The following is a 26,096-nucleotide window of genomic DNA, read 5'->3' as shown; positions in this document are numbered from 1 at the left end:
CCGCGCGGACGGTACCGGAACACCGACCGGAAGTTGGGACCCCCTACTGTAGGTAAATTGTTAAAAAAAATTTGGGGCATTATTTTCGGAGTAGGCTAGATGCTTCTAAGTTTATCATTACATCTATTTACATTGTTACACAGGATTAACACTTTCAAATATTCTTAGCTTGGTTAGTGTTAACTCAGTTCTTGGTAGTATTCATCTGGGTATTCATTTGATGTGGAGCACAGTTGTTTCGTATTTGATTCTAGTTATAATTTGGTGACATTACTGTTTAATATGCTATTGCACTTACAGTATCATGCATTTTACAGTAGATTTTTTTTGCAATCTTGCTCGCTGTTTCTTTTATTCTTTCTTTTTTATATATGTGAACCCTGTAATTATTTATTATAATAATTATAACAATTGTATTTTCTGTATGGTTGAAGAATTTCCAGCTCTTTATTTATTTTATTATCTCTCTTAAGTGCTGGTTAATCTCTCATTTATTCCCCAGAGAGCGAATTGAGAGAGCTGATCGATGGACCAACACCCAACACTGGGAAGCCTGGAACCTGTGGGATGAAGTGATCAACTGGGGAGAAGGTGTGGAGGAGTTCTCACCAGTGACACTCCCCACTGTCCAGGCTGGGGGGGTTAAGGGGGGATTGGGGGGGTCTACTGATTTGGGTAAGGGAGGGGAGAGTGTGGGAAAGGATGGACTGCTAGCCAGCACTAGTATTTCATCTCAAAGTCTTCAGAGTAATTACGGCCTTTCATCTGAAGACTGGGAAATTTATAAAACTTGCTACCTTAACAAAAAAAAGAAAGTCAGGAAGGACCGGACAAGCCGGGGGGAGGGTGAGGTAAGGGGGCAGAGTAGTGAGGAATATGTAGAGGTACCAGAGTGGGGAACATTTGAGGGGAAGGCCTCCAGGGTTGTGATGGAGGGGACAGAGGCTGGTATTAGTATGATGGATATGCTAAATGGAGGTGAGGAGAATGTATGTGAGGTGGGAGTGAATGTGGAGGAGGTTAAGGGAGGAGGAGGGAAAAGTACAGGGAATGCTGTGGAATATGTGGTGTCACAAGTAGGCAGAACTTGGCTAGAACCCATCCAGGAGGAAGACCTTGAGGAAGATGAAGAAACAGATGAGGAGCTTCAGGAAGCAGAAGACACTGATGCTGCCACAGTGGACAGTTGGCAGTGCATGGCGGCATATGTAGCCAGAATATGGCTGCAGACTTTACAGGAAGATCGACCTGAGGAAAATGAAGAAGCTGATGTGGTATTCCAGCAGGCAGAAGATGCTGATGCTACCACACTGGTCAGGTTTCAGTGTATGGTGGCATCTGAAGACAGATCACAGCTACTGACTATACCAGAAGAAGGACCTGAGGAAGAGGACGAGACTGAAGTGATGAAGACAGATAAAACAAAAGAAGATGCTGATGCTGCCGAGAAGATCTACAGTGAAGAAGTATCATTCCATGTGAATGCCGAAGATCTTTCTGAAGATGATACTGAGAAGAGCCACAAGAAGAAGAAGAAGAAGATGAAGTGGTGCTTCTTCTGCTGTCCCCTGCCCTTCAGAAGAAGTAGCAAGAGGCAGTAATTATAAGGTTGTGAATTCAGGTTTACAAATGACTTAAAGCAGTAATATAACTGCATTATTGACACCTTCACAATGCACTGTAATGCATCCATAAATATATTATAGACATGGGTATAAATATTGAAGAAAAAAAAGCATAACACATTATAGCCATGTTTATTATGGATTAATGGCCGATATAATGTATTATGAAGATATTTATTGTGTATATATAGATCAGAGCATTCATAATGCATTATCAAGATAGCTATAATGTGTTATGCCTTTGTATAAGTATTTACAGCCGTGTTTTTAATACTTTTATAAATGATTTATAAGGCATTAATTGGGTATTTATTTATTTATTAGTTATATGACTGCTTTAAGTAAAGTTAAGTAAAGTGTTTATTTTCTTTTTCTTAGAATACCCGTGTTAGAACCCTGCATTGGGACTGGGATCCCGCGGGACCCAACGGAAAGTGATACTGTTTAAGTGTTAATGTAGCTATAAGATACGATAGGATAAGATATGCTGAGTTAAAATATAAGATAGGCTAAGACGAAATATATTAATATAAGCTAAGTTGAAATATAATAAGATAAGATAGGTTAAGTTATATGATAAGATAGGCTAAGTTAAAATATAATAAGATAGGTTAAGTTAAGATATGACAATATAGGCTAAGATAAAATATGATAGGCTAAGTTAACATATGATAAGGTAGGCTATGTTAAGATAAGAGATTTGCAATAAAACATATTTACTTTTCAAACTGTGTCTTTGTCATCTCTTCAGTGTTGTGTCTGTCTTTGTTTGATAATTTTGAATTGTTAATTTATATCTGACACTCTCCTAAATGTCAATAAGCAGAGACGGAGGATTGGGAGGAAGGTACAGTTAAGTATGAATGATAAAGTATCAAAATCACAGTGTTGCCTTATTTTGACGCAGAGAAAGTAATTTCAGTGTTACTACCACATATGAGTTAATGGCTGCAAATGTTGGTGTTAGAAGTGCCGGTAAATAATGCGGCGTAAGTTTAACTCCGGTGTGTTTCTGAAAAACGCACCGGCTTCTGCCTGCTGTCATTCGTCGCACGTGTAGGAGGCTATTCTGGTAAGTAACAGGTAAAGTTGTCATTTAACGTAATGCTAACGTGCATTACCAGTTGGTAAGTGTTTTACTATATCACACACCTTACGTCCTTTATAGTTTTAGTCCGGTGCACTCTGTATCCATGCTAACTAGCTAGCTAATGTTAACATGACGCAGTACAGTCTTCCAGCTTGGGGATTCCCACCCCTGTCCGCGGCCAGTATTCCGCAGAGGGGTTTGCGGAGGTGTTGGTTGCAAATGCAAACGATCCCTTCATGTTCATGCGTTGTGTTCTAATGTGTAAATAAAAGATAACTATCAAATTCAATGTTTATGTCCTATTATACTAGATAAGACTGTAAAATAGTTTGCCCTACATATGGATGCCATGCAGTCAGAGTATGATCAAGATAGGGTGTGAGTGTGGAAAAAAGACAAATGTAACAGTATTTGAGGGATGGAGGGATGAGAAGAGTGGGATGGATGGAAATGTAAGGAAAAGGAGTTTCCTCGGAGCTCCGGGATGTGTTTGGCTGTAATAAATCTGAAATATAGCTATATGACATAGTTTTTGATAACACCAGCATTTATTTTTTAGGTTTGTCGAGCTCCGTCAAAACAATTAGAACGAGTTCATTATGTAACTGGAACCCCTCTCACATGTAAACACAGTGACACGCTACAGCATTGGTTTGTTGTCTGAGGCTATGATACTGACCACAAACACATTCTCAAATTTCACTGCACCAATCACAGCATATGCAGGCAGAAAAATGATCGCAAAAAACATTCAGCATTAGACTCTAAAACCATCTGTAATGTCTGTGTTTATCCAGTGGACCAGAAAATAAGCTTTCCTATTTCAGTTTCTTTTAGATGTTATAAAGTAATAAATAAACAATCATAATAATAAAACCATGTATTACTGACTATCAGACAACTTCAACAAGTTACCACATGGATGCAAAATCAAAGATATTCATTTGCGCCTGGCACTAACCATGTACTCCTTCACAGTACTAAGCCATAGAAAGGGCCCCAATGAAACCCCTGCATTCCTGCATCGCAGATACTCTAATCTCAGCATTTATAAGATTATATTTGTACTACCTGCCAATTTTTATATTAGATGAGACTAAAAATTGACAAATATCTATATGCAGAAGTAGTTTTTCCTGATAAGAAGGATAATATCAAGACTGTCAGCATTTACAAATCGAATTATGACACATCTGAGTAGCCCAAACTGTCCGGAAAACAAAGCCGTACAGCATATGTGGCTGACTAATGTACATACAGTGTAATAAGCTGATAATCAAATGGATAGAAAAACGCTCAATAATAGACAGGATTCAGAGGGTAAATAAGGTGCATCATGTGGAAGAGAAGTTAGGTGGCGTTGGGGTGCATTGTGAGTTTCATCTGGTAGCTAGAAGGGAACAAACAGGGCTTTGGGGGGGGGGGGGGGGGGGGACTTCTCCGGGGGCTACATCGCTCTACCTTTTTTTTTTTAAATGATTTATTTAAAAAAAAATCTTTTCTTCTTACACTATAATGGCAGGTTTAGGACTAATACAGTACAGTCATAACCAGTGTCAAGGATTCTATGCATTGCTACACAGAGACAAGTCCAGATATTGAGCCCAAGGCTAAAATTGTGGTTTACTTACAAGTGCACTTTGCTGGGCAGTGGGGGTGTTTGTCCTTCTCTGCTCACATTTTCCCCTCTTATCCTGTCTTCTCCTCTGCAGCCCTTCCTCCTTCTCTCTGTTGATCCTATTTTCCCTCCCCTCCAGTCATCTATGTTCTCCTTCCTTTGTGGTCTCTCCTCTTCTCCCATTCTTCAGTTATACTGTCTTCTCCACTCTCCCTGTATCCCTCCTGTCTTCTGGTCCTGTCGTCTTTTCTCCAGTCATCCCCTGCTTCTCAGTCATCTCTGCATCTTTTCTCTCATTTGTTTGCTCATTCTTTGATTATTTGTTATTCGTTAACCCACCACCCCATGCTGGATGAGTCTTGATGTTTTTTGAAGTTTTTTTAAAGTTAGGCTTCTTCCTTTGTTTTTGTGCCATATCTTCTGCCCTCTTCTGGTTGCGGAAGTGCATGACACGGCTGGAAAAATAGGGTTTATTACAACACACACATCAAAACCAAAAGGATCAGGATGGATCCAAAATAAACTGCAAATGACCAGGAATGAACTAAATGATGGAATAAACACAACTAGAGAACTATATACATACATACATACATACAACATACAGCTATAATGAAGCATCAAAGAACAGAAGCAGAACAGGCACTTAAATACACAGCTTACAAGACACAGTGCAGGACAGTGAGAATCATAACCAATAACAAGGACTGAGGGCAACCCAGGAACAGGTGTTTCAGTTAAACAGCACTGGTGAAATCAAAGTGACCTTTCAGCCACATGGTCAGTTCTGCAGCGCCCTCTGCTGTTTGCATTAGATGCTGGTTGAAATTCCCACTCTCCTTACAAACACCTCGAAAAGCCAGGCCTTGCCGTGCCAAGTACTTAACTCCAGAAGATTTTTCCTCACTTGCTGCTGCTCTTTCCAGCTCATCTGAAGGTTGAGTATCAACAGGATTGATCTTCTGAATCCATGTCATCAGTGCTAATCTGTGGCACTGCCTGTCTTTATGTGCACTGAATTTCCACAGTGCCTTTTCCAGTTTCACATGCCAGTCTTCACAAGAGCTGAATGTGTCTTTCATGCCAGTTTAGACATTTGTGTTACAAATTATTTTGCACAGTAGAAACAAAGAACCCCCCTTAAGATGAGGGGGGGCTGTAAGGGAGCCCAGTGTGATCTTTAAACCATTTCTCCTGAAAGCAGGGTCTCCTGTTTGATAGACGTGACATTTACATTTGGCTGATTTGGTGAAGGTCCAAGCTCCTCCCCCCTCCTCCCTAATACACCTTCATCTTCACCTGCCTGTCTGCTCTCTCTCTCTCTCTCTCTCTCTCTCTCTGTCATTGACTCACACTCAGTCTCCCTGGTTAAATGCTGTATCTGAAATACACACCACAGGCCAAACTAAGAAGCATATTAAACTAACATCAGGATCAGGCTGCTGTGACGTCATTATTCACTCTTAACCATCAATATTTGCTCCTTTTCTCACTCCCCTCCATGTCGCCTGCATTCTCTGCCGTCAGCAGCCTCTTGCTGTCTCTCCCTCTTCATCTTTACTCTCAGCACAGCAGAGTTTACATGAAAGCAGTTATCAGTAAACAAGTGGTGTTTCTTGGCATGATGCTCAGGAATGGATTTCTAAGGATTTGTTACCTGAATGGGATGATTAATATATGAAGAACCTTTGACTCACATACTGTATACGTCTATCATCTGACTGGCACTAATTATCTCACTGTCTCTACTTACTTTCCTGCTTTTCTGTGGTTGCCCAAAACCTCACGATTGTCACACTTCCTCTTCATGATGACAAGCTACTCACTGTGAATAAAAGCTGACTGTAATAAAACTACCTGCATTTAAATCACACATTAATAACGCAAAATACCTTAAGTAAGCAAGTATAGCTTTCTACAGTAATGGAATATAAAATTAATTATACCTATTACTGTCTACAAAATAACACATTCAGCACTATATCAGACTTTACATCAGCTTTCTGACCATTATAAATATACCTGAGTGAGCACCGTTGTTAGTTTCTAGGAGAATGTGCAGTTAATAACATTTCCAGGTAATTTAACCAGCGTAACTGCACATGAGGCAATTATTATAATTATAATCGTAGTAGGGGTAGGGGGCGCTATAGAGCGAAAGGGTGACTACGCCACTCTGTAACTGTCGCTAAGACGGTTATTTTATAATCACCTTTTGCTGGTTTGATTTAATATAGAATTTATACTGTGAAATGTATGCCAGTGCCCTCTGCTGACTATTTAATTGATCCGTGTTAACCCTTGAATACATGGTCAGGTGACGGAATAGGGTAGGAGTAAATGCATGCTGGGAGATTCATGGAGTCAACTTGTGGTTTGTCGGCTTGTCACGGCAGGATCTGTAATAACTCCTAAGCATTTGGTCAGAAGGCGCACACGGTAATTTATATTTATTGTATTTACTTGTTGTCTTGTATTGAAAAGTGGAATTGCGGTGATGTATGAGCCGCTGTTTAGCGGTAATATCATGGATCTTTTAGAATGTCTTGTAAGATTAAATGTAATGCAGGAATTTAATAATATGTTTATTTTATAGTTTTTCACGGTGTCTAGAAGAATAAAGACGGAATAAACTTCAACATCTGTCAGGCGTATGTTTTCTGTACCAGATGAAGAACTTTGGGAGCTGTTATATCTTCTATAGTAAAGGTAACCTTACAGTAAATGACGTCTGCTGTCATCTGACGCTATATAGAAAATGTAATTAAATAAGATTAAATTTACCTTCTGCGAGGGGCACCCTAATATAATGATATATATAATAATTATAATATAATATAATTATATAATTATAATAAATATAATATAATTATAATATAATAATACACTGCTGTCTGTCTGCCATAAAATAAATAAAAGGGGGAATTGGAATTGCATATGACTATGGAGATTTTTACTAATTCACATAAGGGACAGCATAAAGGGTTGTTTAATTCAGTATCAGAGGAATTCATATATTTGTGTGATTATGATAATCACACTATTATAATCACACTATACATCTCTTGAATTGAACTAATTACAGTGTCATGTATAACACTGCACTTTTTAATACATTGTTTGGCAGAACAGACTGCAAAACTGTAGTCTCAATGGAAAGCTGGATGAAATTCCTAGGGTGGCGTAGTCAGCTGTCCACTGAGTCTACAGTTTTGTAGTTCGGTCTGTCACAGTCTGGCGCAGTTGGCAGGATCATCGTCCTGAGAGCAGAGACACGTGTTCAGTGTGAATGACTCTTCAGTTGTTTTTCTATTTTTAATTACCTTTTTATTCCTATCCATGTCTTTTTTTCCTTTTGTATGCTCATTATTTAGCCAGTACAGCTGTTTTTATTGTAGTCGAAAACAACAGTGAGTGCCAGTCACTGGCAAATCCCTTGGTTCCCGGTTCCACTCCATCTGTCCTCTGGTGGTCCCCTTGAGCTGTGGACCCCTTTCCAGTGTTCTGCAGCCAGATCCTCCTGAACCGCACGGAAGTGGAAGTTGGCAAAGTGAGATGCGGCAGTAGGCCTATGCATGCAATTGACTGGAGTATGGAGAGTAAAGCCTTTCGTTTTCTTTAATAAAAGTTGTCCTTGTATTTTCTCATATGCGAGAACATCACAACTGCCACTGCACTTGTTGATGTGTAAGTGTGCCCTATTCAAACAATAAAGAGAAACTACATGCAGCACTGAAAAACTATTCCACGGCCAAAAAAAATGTAAACATTCTTTGTATATCAGAAGCTAGTCTCTGACTGAAATTTCTATAAATCTTTATATAAACTGATAGCAATTAACCTAAGAGTGCATGCTTGGATTTTAGTATCTGCATATACTGTGGAACTAAAAAGAATCATAATCAACATATATAATTACGTAAATGAAAAACAAATACGTTGCATTTTCCTTAATAGTTTTGCACGTAGAATCAGCACCTCCAAATCCGAGACCATGGTTCTCAGCCGGAAAAGGGTAGAGTGCTCTCTCCGGGTTGGGGATGGGGTCCTCCCCCAAGTGGAGGAGTTTAAGTATCTCGGGATCTTGTTCACGAGTGGGGGAACGATGGAGCGGGAGATCGACAGGCGGATCGGTGCGGCGTCAGCAGTCATGCGGGCGCTGCATCGGTCTGTCATGGTGAAGAGAGAGCTGAGCCAAAAGGCGAAACTCTCGATTTACCAGTCGATCTACGTTCCTACCCTCACCTATGGTCATGAGCTTTGGGTAGTGACCGAAAGAACGAGATCGCGGGTACAAGCGGCCGAAATGAGTTTCCTCCGCAGGGTGGCTGGGCTCTCCCTTAGAGATAGGGTGAGGAGCTCAGTCATTCGGGAGGGACTCAGAGTAGAGCCGCTGCTCCTCCGCATCGAGAGGAGCCAGATGAGGTGGCTCGGGCATCTGATCAGGATGCCTCCGGGACGCCTCCCTGGGGAGGTATTCCGGGCATGTCCCACTGGGAGGAGGCCCCGGGGAAGACCCAGGACACGCTGGAGAGACTATGTCTCTCGGCTGGCCTGGGAACGCCTCGGGGTCCCCCCAGAGGAGCTGGACGAAGTGGCCGGGGAGAGGGAAGTCTGGGTCTCCCTGCTGAGGCTGCTGCCCCCGCGACCCGACTCCGGATTAAGCGGGAGATGATGGATGGATGGATGGATGGATGGAGTTTTGCACGTTGCCATAATTTATATTTAATTTAAAGTATGAAGCACCCAAGCAAAGTTTATGTTGAAATAATACTCAAGATTCTTAAGTCTTAGCTCTGGCACAGTGGTGGATCTAGAAAATTTTACATGGGGTGGCAAGAGATTTTTACAGAGTGGCATGGAGGTTCAGTGAGAAATCGACTATCATTCAGAATCGTGGAGCTCAGGAGCATACTTACACTGAAAAAGTGACAATTTATCTAAGCATTTGGACTCTCATGGTTAAAACAATGCTGATTGTACTTTTCATTATCCCTGACCAGTTGTTTTTCTTTGTTGTGCTGTGCAGCAGAACGTTTCACAAACATATCCAAATTAAGAGCCTTTGCACGCTGATTCTCAATGCTCAGCAGAGTTTCCAGGTCCGCGGTGTTCATGCCCAATTGTGCTATTTTGAAAACATAGTTTCGGGTAAATATTAGGAGGTCATGGGTTGCGGATTTTTGGGCTGATTTCATAATGTTATACAGCAGCAGACTGCAAGGGGAAAAAGAAACTAATTATTATCAGTGCAAGTGGCTCCTAATCCTGAGTAATGCTGGATCTCTAGCCACCTAAAGTAAGAGACAGATGCAGACGGAAAGCAGGGCTGCCGACTACCATGCATCTGGCATGACTTTCACGCTCTCAGACACTCATGCAAGGAATCTTCCACTATATTATTCCACTATAAGCCTAAATGTAGCTACATCAGAAGCGTTGGTGTAGTTTGCAAACCCTACATACCATTTAGAACAGGGGTCACCAACATGGTGCCCACTGGCACCAGGATGCCCCCAAGGACCACATGAGTTGTCCACGGACGTGTTCTAAAAATACCACAACTCACCAGTGGGCAGCGACTAAAATTTCATTTTATCTTGTTGCTATTCTTCTTTAATCACATTTGTATTTATATAGATTTGAAAATGACAATATCCAAAAAAGCATTTAAAACGTGTTTATTCTACATGAAGTTTAGATAAGTTTAGGTAAAGTCTGTTCTGGTAGCCTTTGTATGGCTCAGTACCCGTGAAGTAGCTCTCAGTTTCAAAAAGGTTGCTGACCCTTGATATATAGTATACCCCAATCTTGGGTGATATATCCTAATCAGTAAAATAACAGTCGGCTAAATTCCGCATAGTGATCTCATTAACTGCGTGTTGTTGCTGAAATACATCACACAGACATCAGGGGAATGTCAAATCATCAGAATATGTAAGATTTATACATTTGGTTAAGTTGAACGCATTTGCTGTTGAATGCAATTCCTATCACATTAACAATTACTGGTTGAAAAATTGCTGTTAGTGTCTTAAATCATAATGCTGTAAAAGTAAAATTTACAACAGAAATCAATATGCTTAGAATATGGGTTAAGATGGAAAATAATTTTTCCATCCCAATCCTAATCATGTTAATGCAAATTTACAGCAGTGTGGATTCTCAGAAAAAAAGGTACTCTGACATAAAGATCAGCAATACAGTGCAAATAACATTTAATTTCACATTTATACAAAAAAAGGACAGGGCATTTCGATGATAAAATCTGTAGTGAACAATAAGTCGCATCAAAACAAAACCTGGAATTCGGTCATGCTACCTTAAGGTTAAACATTACTTTGTGCAAAGTTCCTTGTTCTGAAATAAATACTTTCTGCAATAGCACATCCAACCATATTCGCACAGTCTTTATCATTATTTATTTATTCAGCCGTTTTTTTCTTACTGCCAGCATCTCATAAAAAGGGTCAGTGCTCACAGCAGCAGTGATGCTCTGTATCCACTTGTCCTTCTCCTCAGGGGTTGGCGCCGAGATGCGGTACACCACATGATTGCCCTCTACCAGGCGGCCGTCCGCCTCCGTTCTGCAGGCTTTCATCAGCTGTCTGCTGTTGTTAGGGATGTACAGTTCAAAGCAGTTAGGCTTCCTGAGATCCTTCACCTCACGGATGCTCAGATTCTCCAGCGGAATGATCACCCTGGGTTTCTTATCCGTAGTATGTTTAAAGTAGTAAAGGCAGTTGTCCATCAGGATGAACCACCGCCTTTTCCATATTTTCACCCGTCCTCCTCCCAGTTTGAAGAGCCAACCCTCTCTGTCAGGGTTGAAGAAGGCATTGTTCCCATTGTCTTCAGGAATCTTGAATGGCTCATTCTTTATGCTCTTATAAAGATTTCGGAGGAGTTCATCTGGCAGGTTGCCTCCATCATTGATTCCTCGATTCATGGAGATGAACCTGTCCACACTGGGCTTGTCTCTCACATTTGGATTATGAAGGCTAGTGTTTAGCATGATTATGGAAAATGAAAGTACATAGCAGGTGTCAATGTTCTGGAAGACTCCAGGATTACATTGACAGTACCTCTGCGCAAAGGCCTCCATCATCCTGTCAATCTTTTGTGCTTCTCCTGGCAGACGGAAACTCCAGAGGAACTGCCTGAGAGCCTGTACCAGGTTGAACCCTGCGAATTCATGAAGCCCAAGAAATGTTTGGAGGACTTGGATATTGAAGTCGTCTCTCTCACCCAGGTAATCGCCAATGGCTGTTTTGTTCAGCCTCTCTCCCTTGTATAGGAGCTGGGCGATGTCCTCAGACGTGTGCCGGAGAAGATTGTTTTGTACCATGAACAGGATACCCTTCTTAGGGTCCATGTTGAATTTCTTTCTTCCCATGGCGACATGCCTATTCTTTTCTAAGATTTGGCTGTGTTTGGTGCTGGATTCAAGGCCCTCCACTTCCATGAGGGCCTCTCTCAGCGCCTCCCGCAGCCTCTGGATCTCCAGCAGAAGGGCTCCTTTCCTCAGCCGGATGTCCTCAAGTTCAGAGTGCTTCTCTGGACTCAGGTCCATGGAGACTGCAGCAGACAGGAAAAGGAGATCGTCAGCGGGTGTGGAGCTCAGCAGGTTGGCCATCTCTGCCAGTTTGGTTGTTGGTTCAACTCCCATGGCAGAGTAATCGTAACATTGTTAAGCCCTTGAGCAAGTCCCTTAGACCCAAGTGCTCTGACCCCAAACTCTCATCACTTCGGACAAAAGCATATGCTGAATATATGTAATCCCAAAGGGCAGTTACAGAAGACCCCAGGACCGGAGTAACGTGGGAAGCAATTACTGATGCCTGGAAGCTTTGGGGCATGCAAATAAACTGCATCCAAAGGCAAATGGCTAATAAAGAATGCTCTGAATGCCAGGCATTCGTCCAGCAGTGAGATCGTAGAGATAATGAATAAAGATAAAAAGTGTGAATAAAGATAAAACATTTTGATTGTATTTGCGAAGCGATGCTGGATGTGCTGAGCTCGCCGGGAAGGTCATGTGGTCCGCATTCCCTCCCCATGCACACGTGATCAGCTCAATCACACCGAAATTGTCGGTTTGCTGCCCTTCAGAGAAACAATCTAAAGGGTGTTACGGGAAAAGTAATCGATGCAAGAGCCAATGATGTTCTCCTGGTGCCTACCCGTGTTTATGTTATCGTTACTGACACAAACAATGATGAACGATAATAAGCATTTATAAGCCATGATGACCGCACCATTAACGTGGAGTTGCACTAACGTCTGTTTTTATAGCTAACCAACAAGTCAACGTCTCACCCTGGTAATGCAACAGCGCCGTTTAAACAATACGTTTACACCGAGTGCTTGTGATCAGTGGCCTGTACTACGAATCAGGGTTACTGGCTTATCGGGGTAACTTGACGGATTTAAGGTACCACAGTTTAAATGAATTTCATATTTGTTCATCGGGATGTCTGAATCGGTGCTAATCAGTACTACGATGCCAGTTATGCAATGTAGTTTTGATAAAAACTTTTCTGTCATTTAACATAAGAGGAAAAAAATAATTATACTGTAGTCAAATTGGCTGATATAAAATGATTTAAAACTGTGACAAATTTTGCCTTTTTTTTACAGTGTATACTTCCAGTCACAAGGTAGCAGATACGGATTTCTGAAATAGCAAAGACAAAGGTCAATGATTAATATCCCTCATCTCTTTTAAAACGATAGGTAAGATGCTGTTTTGATATCCTGTCTAGGGTTGGAGTGTAACAGTATTCACGGGAAAGGGGAATGGGATAAAGGGACAAACGGGGTGAGGGCAAGAAGGGAACACCAGTGGACAAAGGGATATTTTTTGTATTTTCATTTTTTTTCCATGTATAATACTGACACTGAACAAATAACCCAGTGCAAAAGACTTTGGGAGTGACCACAGCCAAAATAACAAACAAAATCCCCAACTATCAAGTGCGACCCACAGCTAATCTCACCTAAGTGCAAAAGAAAAGAAAACCAGAAGACAAACACTCCACCTCACTCCCTAACCAAATAAACAGAGTCCAACACACACTTGCAAAACAAAATAGCAGTCACTCCCTATGCAGCAATACAATCACACATACATAACTTACACACAAGTCAAAGCAACGAGGGGGCTAGTGAAGACGTAAACCAAAGAAAACCAAGCGGGGAGACAGCAAGCCAAACTGAGGTCGCTGGGGGGACCGGAGCCTGTCCTTGGAACAACAGGCGTAGGCAGGAACCAACCCTGGGCAGGAGTCAACACTCTGCAGGGCGCAAACACTCACAACTTTAATTTGCCAATTAACCTACCCTGCGCACTTTTGGACTGTGGGAGGAAACCGGAGCCCCTGCTGGAAGTCTTTCCCCATTCACCAGATTATATTGCCAGAAGACTGAAAATTAGATATCAAATACTAGAGTGACATAAAAACAAAAAACAAGTTTGCTTGTAATGAGACGCAAAACAAAAGATTATCTCTTTTTATATTTTGAGAAAACATTTTAACATTTATCCAACCGGTCAAATGGTTTAATACTTCATACAGCAGCATTTCTAAACTCATTCCTCAGCCCACCAGACAGCTCCACGTTTTTGCTCTGTCCCAGATCCCTGCATGCATGAACCAAACAGTCACCTTTTACTGCTGTGCTGAGAGCTTGGACAGAGCAAAACTGTGGATCTTTGCAGTGGGGTCCAAGGACTGGGTTGAGAAACCCTAGCATAGAGGAGACTGCAGTGAGAGCCAAGAAAAAAAGAGATTAGAGAGGAAGGTAAAATGCTTCTATTAGCATGGCAAATAAGCTGCAAGTACAGACCCTGTGCTTCCATTACAAACAAAAAGCCTGTATGACCCTCCTAGACACACGTCAGATTAACTTAATCAGGGGAAATAAGCATAAAACTTGGCAAAGACTAGACTATGAAAAACGAAGGTGAACATCATACTTACACGAACTTCTGCTAAAGCAAATGGACAAACCCCTTTTAACTGAATCAAGTTACTTTAAAAAATTAATAATCCAAAAATAAATCAATAACAATTAAGAAAAACACAATCATGTTTTGAACTAATACTGCAGTCAGTCCTAAATGTTCCCATGACATTCTTTTCGTCACGACGCACACTCGGTACATACTGGTTAAAAACCATTTATAATCCTTCATGTACCAGTCTATGATGGAGCACCCCAACCTGGGCCACCCATCCAACATGGCAGATTTCTGCCCCCTGGCCCCGGAGACTAGCAGACTAACCTCAGGAAACAGGGAACCAGGGGGACATGGGCCGCTGACTGGATGGGCGGCTCCAGAATGAGGTGAAGCAGAAGGTAGACTCCACAGCAGAGGACCGAGGAATGTAGACCAAAACCAGGGAACCTGAAGTGGCAAGAACACAAACCAGGACAGACATACAAAAACCAAGCAAAGGCATCAGTGGCACAGGCCACCAGCTTGTGAAAGATGGCTACCTGGCATCATGAATCCCTTAATCAAAAACCTTTGTGGTGGCAACTTTGCCACCCAGGACTGATCCCTCCTAAAGACCTCAAGTTTCAATGCAAGGTTTCTGAAATGTTTTGAAACATCAGTCCATGTGACTGCTGTGGTATTGTTCCAGGCAGGGAAAACAACTTAGGAGAAAATTTCCGTGAATGTTGGGTGTTTGTGGTACTGTTGGGCTGAGGGGGTAATTGAGTGACAATTAACCTTTGAGATCCAATTATATTATTTAAACAGGTTAGTAGTTAGACAGTGTGATTTAGATGAGGATAAGGATGTTTTATTGTCATTACAAAACGTGTTCTACATGAAGGGAACAAAATGAGGCACTCAGATCCGGTGTATTAGCAAAAATAAAATAGAAATAAAATCGAAAGAACAATACAATGAATAATATGGTAAAAATTAAAGTAAAATAGAATAAAGACATTAAGATAAATTCCATTAAACCCTCTGGGCCAGGCGCTCTGCCACTCTGCATTGTATTCTTTGCATGTACAACTTTGTACTCCATAATTTTAATATTTTATCACGAAGCCTGAAGAGCAATATGAACTGTATCATGCTTTAAGTAAATTGTCTCATCCTTTATTTGACTAAAGTATATTTAACTTCTACAGAACTTTGCAGGCTCATCTAGGATGGAGAATTTCTGCTGCTGAGCGCCTTAGAAATATTCTCAGAGGGAGATACGAGTCCTAGGTGCCTGCTGGGTACATATTCAAGACAGAGTTAGGACCGACTCCAATAATTCTGCACTGTCTCCCAGATTAGAGGAAAAAAATGTATTTTACTGAAAATTTCATTTAGGAAATTTTACCTTAGACTTGGTCAGCAGCCATGTGGATAAATTTCAGAACTACAGACGGTCTGTGGGTTGGGGGGGACAAGCAGGTTGGCCGGTGGGGGCACGCGGAATACTCCTGGGGGTGTGGTGGGTGTGCTTATATGATTTACAGGAGCCGAGGCTAACAAAGGCACTAAACTGCACAAACAGCCTCCTGTACGAAGTTTTACATGAAAAGGGGCCATGGGCTTGTTGGCGCTATGTTTCTTAGCAGACTGACTAATACAGCCAACTGGACCATCTACCTCTTCAAAAACATCAAAATGGGGTCAAAATGGCCCCATCTGTGTTAATTTGCATCATTAATTATGGCATAAATCAATACATTCCAGATGAATTTTAAGGTAATTTCAACAAAAGCCTGTAATATCATTTTCGACCACCATGTGACACCACAAGCCGTTGGAAAACCACTAAGCTGTCAATATGAGATTTGGCAGAACTGAAAATATGATGTTAAATGTATCACAGTGCAATAGTTTTAAAAATAAATCAATGACTTTGCATGACAATTTTATGTGTTTTGTCAAATAAAAAACCTGAAGTATTTGAACAATTTTATGTGTTTTGTCAAATAAAAAACCTGAAGTATTTGAACTTGAACTGATACTGAGCAAAATATTACCTCTTACTTATATGAAGGTTCGCATTATCTATGATGTAGAATAAAAGACACAAGTAAACAATCCATTTCTTTGTTTTAAAGAAACAGATTAGCTAAGAAAACCAATTGCCACCCTGTGGGATCAATGTGCATCACCTGTCTGTTTGTGGCCACTGCCCCGTGCACAATCTGCCACTGAAGATCCACCGTGTGCTTCTCAATGGGGGGCTTGTACAGGGACCTCCAACATCCCCGCGGGGAAGATCCAGGCCTCAACAAACCTGACCACCTAGAATCTGCCAGTCCACTCAGTGCCCGAAAATGCAGCACTTTAACACAAGCCTGGTACAGACCTTTCTCAGACAAATCTCTAAGAGCCACCTGCTGAAGAGACACGAAAGAGAGCAGCAAACCCACCTCCTCCCGATGACCCTCTACAGCAGGAGGGAAAAATGGGGACTACTGCCTCCTCCCAACTCAAGCACATTCTTAGTTGCCTCTGGTAGCGTGCAGACAATGTCCTCCAAAGCTCTCTGAAGAAGTCTGGGGGAGGGGGAAACATTTCCGCATGTAGGGGGCCAGTGGCATTTAATTATTTACAGAAAATTCCATAGAGCCAATGTAGGAACCTGAGGCCAGTTTAACACAGGTCACTGTCCGTGGTGCTGAAACCTTTACTTGATGGGCTGGTCCTGAACGAATACAATGGCTGGCCAGCGTGCCTCACTATGTGTTTCCACTGACTGACACCTTCACATGTAATGTGATTGTTAACAATGAGGAACATTTTACAAGTTACTACAGGAAGCAATATTTACATGCCTGTAGCTTTCATTTCTCACCACAGAAAACCCAAAAAAAAAGAAATAAGAAATACATTCATGTTATATCAAATATATCACTTCCTCATTTAAAATCACAAAACATATCTGACTGTTAATCTCTATGTTTTAATAATTTCAATAGCATTGCGTGATTTGCTTATTTTTTTCTAAAGCCACTGTGGAAGCGAAATTTAAAGAAGTTTGGTCCCCTTATAACAGCATTGGGTAAGAGAGCCGAGGGCTGCTGGGATTGTTCTCAATGTCTTGTTGGTGCCGTGTGGGTTGTGCTGCACAAACAGCTTCAAGTTATGAGATAACATGAGCAGATGCCATTACGTCATTAGTGCTACACAAGATATTGTCATGACCTGGCTCAAGGCCATAAGAAAAAGTGGACCAGTGTTAAATCACTGTGACCTCACACCTCTTCAGATTGCAAGCCCATTTAAATGGCACAGAGGTACACAATGGGTGGCCTGTATCTGCCTCACTTAATGTGCACCAAAGACCTCATATGAGGACCACAAGAGCCACCCCAGATTTACCCACCATCATGAGAAAGACTAAGATCAACATGGATCAAATGGCCTATTTGGGTGTACAATCAACCCAGACCACTCTGACTTGCTCTCTGGGGCTTTGGGTTTTTGAGACAATATGAGAAGGGCAGGTGCCCTTTTGCGTGGAATGTCTCCCATTCCTGTTTTTCCTTCTTCCTCTTTTTGTTTTCTTCAAGTGCCAACAAGAGAAATTAATATGACAATGCCAAAGCATCTGTAATTGCAACAATTTTCTGGGAGAAGGGGTGTGTTTTTTGACATAAATTCAGGGGTGCCAATATTTTTGGCCATAACTGTAATAGTTATTTGTGATTTGTAATCATTATTTAATTTTATCGATCCATCTACCTACCTACACTAAAAAATGTACAGTTGGATGTAATTAATTTTAAGACAAATGGTTACATGAAATTACTTTCCAAGAACATTTTATTTTGTAATTCAAATTTTTCTTATTTTTCAAACCAAAAAGTTACAGCACTTCAGCCATTCACATTTGACAATATGACCAATCACTAGTTCAACCTCCCAGCCATTTATCCTTCAAAAACATGGCCCTAGAAACGTTCCCACATTTTCATCATATCTTTTTTCCCATTTAGTCTGTCCAACATTTTTTCATATGAAGCTGCCTTAATCATCTCATCAGCCCATTTCTATATATTAGGGATTATTGAGGATTTCAAATGCCTTAATATTACCCTCATGGCAGTTATGAGTCCCACCATCACAGCCTTAAACTGTTTATTATTCCCCTTTGGCAATTCCACTCTATCTCCTAGCAGACAGAGTCGGGTTTGCGGGGTAAAGTAAAGCCTAGCCATTTGTCCAGGAGACCAAGAACTCTACCCCAAAATGGATATACCTGAGAGCACTGCCACAGCATGTGTAAATAAACCCCCACCTGCCTTCTAAAATTCCAACACTGATCAGTATTAATTAGTCCAGTTCTATTTAGTCTAACTAGTGTCCAGTACTATCTGTGTATAATTTTATACTGAATAAATTTACCTTTTACTTCCCTATAATATTTCCCCACTCTAGAAAGTATTCTTAACCATTCATCTTCTCTATTTTAACACTCGTGACTCAATGCCTCAGTTGCAAAAACTTCCAAAAACTCCCTCCTCCTCCTACATCATACTTACTCTTTAAGTCTGATTATGACATAAACATCCCATTTACGAATAAATCCCAAAGAGTTTTCACCCCTTTGGATTGCCATTGTTTCCATACTTTTTCCTATTTGTATTTCAGGATTGTGCCAAATTGAGGAATATGGCTGCATGTCATGTGATACTTTAAGCTTCTTATGTATTTTGATCCATATATTCCTCGAAAAAGATATTATCGGGTTTGTGTTTCTTATATTGTCCCCCCATTGTGACAGAATGTGCAGAGGTTGAAATAGTGAAGCCAAATCGCTCTCGATAGCTATCCAGTCCACATCAGAATTCACATTCTTCCAGTGATAGTAGAGTTTGGCTATTTAAAATGACATGCTATATAATCTAACATCTGGCAATCCTAGACCTCCCTTGGCGAAGTAATTTTAATCCTATAGGTTTTTTTCTTTCCCAACAAAAATCTTTTACTATACTCTCGTACTGTTTAAATATCCTTTCCGGAATATTAAATGGAAGCATCATAGAGAGATAATTAACTTGAGGCACCACAACCATTTTAGTAACATTAACTTTCCCCCCATAAGGATAATTTTTAATGCTTTCCATTTGTCCATATTAAGTTTAATTTTGTTCAATGAGGGTTCAAAATTCAGAATTATTATTTTGTCAATATATAAACTCAACAGATTTAAATTTCATGTTTATAGTTCAATTTTATGTTATATAAACAAAATAATTTTTAATACAGTGCATTTTATAATTAATTCAACAGCACCCATGTTCAATCCACTTAAGTTTGGAAGGTGTATTGGAAGGTAATGCAGATATTTCTTAAGTGGGCATCCAGAGATCTCGTCTCCCCTCCAAGCACCCCTTTTCTCCACTAGTTCTGTATGGAGCTCGACAGGAGGAATGGAGAGGTAGAGAAAGAGGTTAGTCTCACACATAATGTAATGCAAAATAAAGAGTAAATACAAGTGCCATGAAGCAGAATTGAGCTCCAGCAGGCCTCGACTTACAGTAAAGGAATTGTAAGGCAGACATGCTAACAAAACAGCTTTACATTCCCAATTCCAAACCATTAATGGGCAACCTTAGAGTGACGACGGCTAAAAAAAACCTTAGCTATAAGCAGGAATGAAACGTTGTGAAAAGCCAAGACTCCACATGAACATGTTCTCCCCTTGCAGAGTCAGATCACGCATTTGAAGTGTTCCCAAGTGTTTGTGTGTTTTAGGTTCCTGTTAGTGAGGGGTCCTTTGCCGTTCTGTCTGACATCCAACAGAAAGTCCACTGTGTCTCTGCAACTTAAGCTGAGTCAGTGTAAGTGTGTGGCTCAGTAGCTCAAGTATTTGGGCTTGTAATCCAAAGTTTGCTGGTTTAAATCCAGCTTCAGATGGATAACTGTATGTTTATGGGCCATTGAGTTATGAAAAATAATCAATGCAGTGAATCACTATATTCTCAAATTACTTGTTGTACTTTTACGAACATATTTATTAAACAAACAAATCTGCATTGGCAGAATGAAGAATTAAAAATGAAAATAAACTATCATTTAAGAAACTGTGGAAAACTGAATATACAATATTTGTAAATTGAAGGAAGAGTCCATTAACTTAACGGAAAATGTGCTGGTAATTTTCTGCCAGTACATTTTCCATTTTTTGGTGGATTTTTTTTTTACAGTGTATGACGCGCTTGAATTCACTGAGCTCAAGTGTATGTGAAAATTAATATATTTACATCTAGTATGTTTCATGGCTTCACTGTATTTCCCTCTGCAATGATCAGTTTCATCTAACTGGTGATGTTAAAGGCAGAGCTGAAATTTAGTTTAGTCATGACCTCAAAATTTAATTGAAGTAGGTATTCTGTACAACCAGACGGAACTGCTGGTTGGGCTGGTCATCACCTGCGTTTTCTAAGTGAGGTCTAAATGTAAAGTTTCAAATTGCACAATATATATAAATCTGTTTTTAATGTTTTTACATAATATTTTTTATGTGTTTGCATCTTATATTTTGTATAATGTGCTTGTACATTTGATTCTTCCTTGATTTCGGTGTAATGAAGTGTAACTAGTGAAAAAGAGAGAAGCTTTTGGGAAGCATTATTGAACTTATTGTCCAGAGTCACTTGGGTGACAATTAAGGTCAATATAAATCACCTATTTCCCACTGTAATCCTTTGTATTCCCCCGCACACTCTGTTAACAAAATAAGAGGGTTGAAGTCAAATCAGGTTAAAAAGGTAAATTTGATCCTCCGCCTATCGCGGAAGATGCGTTCCAAACCCATCAGCGATAGGTGAAAATCCACGATACAGAAAGACCATATACATTTTTTTTTTAAGTTTAAGCCATAACATACCCATCCCACATGCTTTAAACACATGTAAACTCATTAAAACAACACATATATCTGTTTGTCGGGCTAAGGATAAGAGTGACATAATAATAATAATAATAAAAATAAAATAATAACATGTAATATATATATATATATATATATATACACACACACACAACTTTCTCTCTATATATGTAATGGAATATATAAAAATAAAAACATATATGGCTCTTACACGTTCTTTTCATCCTTCTTCATGTAGCGTACTGTTGATTCATTCAAGCCATAATGGCGAACGCCGTCCGCATAACGCTTTCCTTCCCGAAGCACATCCAGAAGTTTTACCTTCTCCTGAATGGTCAACGTCTTCCATCGTAGGGCTTAGAACAAAACGAAAACAATCGGACCACAAACAATGTACGGGATATGCAGAGAATTGTGAGGCGTCAGAGAAAAATCCGCGATATAGTGGGGGAATCGCTGTAATGTGAAATCTGCCAATCCTGGTTTTCAGCACCATGGACAGAAACCTGTCGTTTATAGGGACCTATTATGCCCATTTTCACTGTTCATAATTGGATTTTTATGGTCTGCTAGAATAGATTCACCCTTTTAATAGATGATATCCTAGAATCCAATATATTATTGCAGGGCTGTTTTCATTTGATATTAACCAAACGTGATATATTTATTTTTACTTTTGATATCTCATCCTTTTCCCCTTAAATGATAAGAGCCGCTGTCTGCTGAGACAAGCTGGTGTGTTTTTACTTCTCATTTAAAAGTGGGTGGTGTGGACTTTGTGTATTACATCACACTCTGAGACAGTCACTGACTGGTGGGCTCTGAGGGGGCGGTGTGACCTGAAAATCATCCATCAATCAACCCAGGATGGGGGGACAGGCAAGTGTAAGGCAACAGTGCTAACCACTGCACCGCTCCTGAAAATCATGAACCATTTTAAATGTTGAAGTATTTTTGAATTTTTGAATTATTAAATCAAAACATTGAGCAGTATATATGATAAAGCGACTCATTAATGAATAAGCAATATAATAAGATTCAATTTTGCTTTCACTACTTAAAGCGCCAGAACAACGCATTTGAAAAATTCAACAGCAATATCTCTTACCAGAAATCAGGAACAGGTTAAGAAGATCCACAGACTTCGTCGCGAGCAGTTTAATATACGAACTATTTCCTTCTACCCAACTCCACACATCAATAATATCACTGCGCAGCAGATATCGCCAGGCAGCTCGTGCTTGTCTAATGCGCAGAGATACGAGTAGTGTACTTCGATAGAAGCATGACATTTCTACGGCTGATATTTCCAAACCTGAACAACTCCCAGCAGAACAACTTTGATGGATAGATAGCATTAAGGCCCCTCTAAAATATCTTTTAATAGTTTTTTGTGAACCTCCCATTTAAACGAAGTACATCGTGGTGCTCATGAATTTGAAAGCCTAGATGCCTCATCTCGCTTTTCCACAACGTGTCAGCAGCGCCACCATCTTGGAGCGGTAATTAGGCATAAACAAGCAACATGTCAGGGTGTAGATGGAAAGATCTTTTGGCCATAACTTCTTTACTAATTAACGCATTTATATCTTACAATTATGTAGAATAAATAAACAAGCCCACCACTACTGCCCCCCCCCCAAATTTATGTAGTACTGCTCATAGTATTCTCAACGAAAACTAATCATGCTAGTATCCCGTCAGTGTCACAGGCTAGTAAACATGTTATGTATCTTATTTGACCGTACCGCAGATTTTTTACCTGTGAATGTGATTCCCTGTTTTCTAGTTTTAACATTCCTCATGTTGTTGCAGTTTCGAAAATAGTCGGTTCACTAAGTCATATCTATCAATCCTCTATTTCACAATTACCGTGCCAATATGGCGTATCACCCAACGAGGCATCCAGGCTTTCAAATCTATGGTGGTGCTGCCTACGCTACTACCCGTCACATGACACAGGAGCTACCGAATACCCGCCAATCGGGAGCCGGCTAGATCAACCACGCCCACCCGTCACATAGAAAAGAGTGAGGCGAAAGAAGCGAATCAGTTTAAAAATGTCACCATTAACGCGGTATTTAGTAGTCTGGAGATATTTTACTTTAAGCAAGGCACAAAATAAAGTTGTAGTATTTGTAATAAAATTTGAAGATTAGCCATCCCCGAGGAGCTGACAGGAAAGTCAGGAACAGATATAGTCATCATTAACCAGCTAGTCGCTTACTAAACGTCGCCAAATAAGGTTGCCTTTTCCTATGATTTTTTTCCAGTTAAATTGACATTAAACAAAGTAATCTGAGACCTGAGATATAACATTGGCAACGATGGTCATTTTTTACAATAATGGATATTTTAACATTGAGGACATGTGTCTCATGTCATTTTCACATAGAGGGAGTTTAATTGTTTTTATTTATGTCTGTGTGTCAACATATATCTATTTAGTCATGTCACTCAAATGTATGATTAGTATCGACATTTCGGTAGACTACTATGTTGTAATAAAACTGTATGGTCCTCTGGGAGTTGGGCAGTAGAAAGGAAATGTAAAGTATCAATATGAAATACTATTAATGAAGTAGCCGCCCTATCCTTTTACTTTGTATGGAGTGTGCATACAAGACACACATAATGCAGTTGTACTGTTATGTATATAATTTAAAAGGTATACTTGCCAGCAAAAGATTGAGTTAATAAAATTAAATGAAAAGTATTAAGACCCCTTGTCATTCATAGTATTATATACTTCTTAATTTTACAAAGACTTTTTTCCTATCATATTTTTAAGTTTTTGAAGTTGATAATCTGGAAAACTGCTACCTGGGATCAACTACCCATTCTTGACTCTTGGAATAGGAATTGAAGTCGAATAAAACAGCCTTACAGCACCCTCTTGTGACATACAGTAATATGGAAAACAGAACAATTACTAACTGAACGCAACATCCCCCCTTTACTTATGTATTCTTCTTCCTGCAGCAGCACTGTATTCTATAAAAGACACGCCTTACCTGTAACATTTCTTCCTATAAGGTCATTACACCCCAGACAAAACAATAATGTAAGTTCAACAAAAAACATTGTGCTTGTGCCTTCCTGTAAGTGCACAACCTTTTCACTATGAACTGCCTGTTTTGCTTCCAACAGAAATCATTTACAATTAGAAATGTTCCATTCACTGAGGACCACAGTAAGAGGATCTATGAACAACTGTTATATATTTTACACTGAATCTCTCTTTTCCTTTAAGGTATCTCTTTCTAACCAGAAACTCACGCTCAGAACATGCATTTCATTTCTTTGTTTAATTCTGTGAAGTTCCATAGTCCTTGAGCCGATGATGGTTTGTGTGCCCTGGCTGCACAGCTTCCAGTTCCTTAGGCCATTCCAAGCTCAACTGTTCTTTCAGGACCTGTCTTTGGCAGGGCTGGAAATTTGGGAAGTCCACTGGGTACTGAGGCCAAATGGGCAGCATGCCATGCTTTCCCGTCAGCCAGGATGGGTCTCGATGGGTGCAGAGAATTTCTAATGCCCTTTTTGCACATGCGCTGGTTTCCACAGCCGCACTCTGTGCCCTTCTCTGAATGAGGGGGTGCGAGCTCCCTGTCTTGCATCACAGTACTGTTTCATGCGAGGTTGGCAAAGAGACACCCAGCAATGCACTTTATTATCATGTCACTTAAATATCACTTATGCCCCTTCAGTATCAGGCCAAGTACAAACACTACACAAGCAGAGTATTCTGTGGGGAAAAATTAATGTCCTCAACTGCTGAGAGCAGCGTGCTGGTGATGCTCTGTGCTCATTACATCTGTGAGCTCATTACTTTCTGTAGTGCTTTTTGGTGCTAGTAAGGTGGGTGATTTACACAGAGTACAAGGTGCAATGAACCAGCAAGGTTACCGCTCTGTTTTACAACTCATGCCACCCCCTGTGGTCAGCACTTCTATCAAGCAGCAAGGCTGATTCAAAGCACACTGGTGAAAGATGAGGAATCCAGAGAACTGTCCTGCTTGACTGGCCTACAGAATCATCATATCTCCAGCCTATCAAGCTCATGTGAGACCAGCTTCACCGTGAGGTCAGAGAAAATACCAAGCCAGTCCCACCTCTGGGAATAGCAGGATTGAAATTTCCCTTAATACTGTCATAAACGGACAGCTCTAATGGCAAAGGACTGCAAAGCTGTAATTGCTGCAAATATAGTTTTCATACAGTTTGATTAATTGAAAATGAAGATGAAACTTATTGCAATATTTATTATATCACAAAGCAGAAGGCAGCAGGGAAAAGTAAAAAAAGAATCACCCCAGATGGGACTTAAAACCACGATATCCAGCTCAGAAAGTCAGAGCCGTGGGCGTTTGGCCAGTGGGGCAACCGGCAGACCTGAGCTTATGACCGGGACACTTGACTCACAATGGAAGCTCAGCAAATTAAAAGCAAGCCTGCAAAAGTGACATGAATGGATCTGTGTAATCTATGGTAAAATGCATCTTGGGGCTGAGACATTAACACTCACAGTCCATGAGAAGATGACATCCATCACTGGATCTCACTCAAATGCGCTCATCGAATTTCCGCTATGCCTTTGGCATTTAATGTTTTTACTTAGCTGAAGAGCTAACTGCAAACATTACTTGAATGGGAAATAAATAAAAAAAACATTTGCATTACAGCAATACGTCACACATGACTATGTAAGGGAATAGATGAAACCCTGAAATGCCGAACCTGAACAAGGTTTTCTGGATTACATTCATAATCCTTTGGATCAGCGACGACTGTTCAGCAATAAAACCAATAGGTAATGGACACAATCCACTCACCTACAGTAAAGGGGAGCTTCTCCAACTGCGGTCGGCTATCACTTCAAGGCCGGCAGTTGC

General features: G+C 40.4%; 2 protein-coding genes and 1 pseudogene across 4 annotated transcripts in view; 1 reads left to right on the top strand and 2 right to left on the bottom strand.

The window, feature by feature from the left end:
- LOC125722480 (cytohesin-2-like) overlaps nucleotides 1-26,096 on the bottom strand; it is a 256,228-nt pseudogene that overhangs the window by 53,016 nt on the left and 177,116 nt on the right.
- LOC125722512 (uncharacterized) overlaps nucleotides 1-26,096 on the top strand; it is a 249,238-nt gene that overhangs the window by 62,073 nt on the left and 161,069 nt on the right. Inside the window, exon 2 of one of the 3 annotated variants that reach the window (XM_048998702.1) lies at nucleotides 2,189-2,253. The exons of the other annotated variants lie outside the window; for them this stretch is intronic. The gene's annotated coding sequence lies outside the window, so the exon portion shown is untranslated. Of the gene's footprint in view, nucleotides 1-2,188; nucleotides 2,254-26,096 lie in introns of those variants that run through there. 3 annotated transcript variants of the gene reach the window in all.
- LOC125722481 (cytohesin-2-like) overlaps nucleotides 10,755-26,096 on the bottom strand; it is a 62,523-nt gene continuing 47,181 nt past the window's right edge. Inside the window, exons 2-3 of the mRNA XM_048998661.1 lie at nucleotides 14,622-14,744; nucleotides 10,755-11,911 (exon numbers count right to left, since the gene is read on the bottom strand). Of these exons, the coding sequence (XP_048854618.1) occupies nucleotides 10,755-11,906 (1,152 nt within the window). The 5' untranslated portion in view covers nucleotides 11,907-11,911; nucleotides 14,622-14,744. The remainder of the gene's footprint in view (nucleotides 11,912-14,621; nucleotides 14,745-26,096) is intronic.

This window comes from Brienomyrus brachyistius, unplaced genomic scaffold (genome assembly GCF_023856365.1).
Source record: "Brienomyrus brachyistius isolate T26 unplaced genomic scaffold, BBRACH_0.4 scaffold39, whole genome shotgun sequence".
NCBI lineage: Eukaryota > Metazoa > Chordata > Actinopteri > Osteoglossiformes > Mormyridae > Brienomyrus > Brienomyrus brachyistius.
The sequence above is the reverse complement of the archived record's forward strand: the minus strand, read 5'-3'. Positions and strand labels throughout refer to the sequence as shown.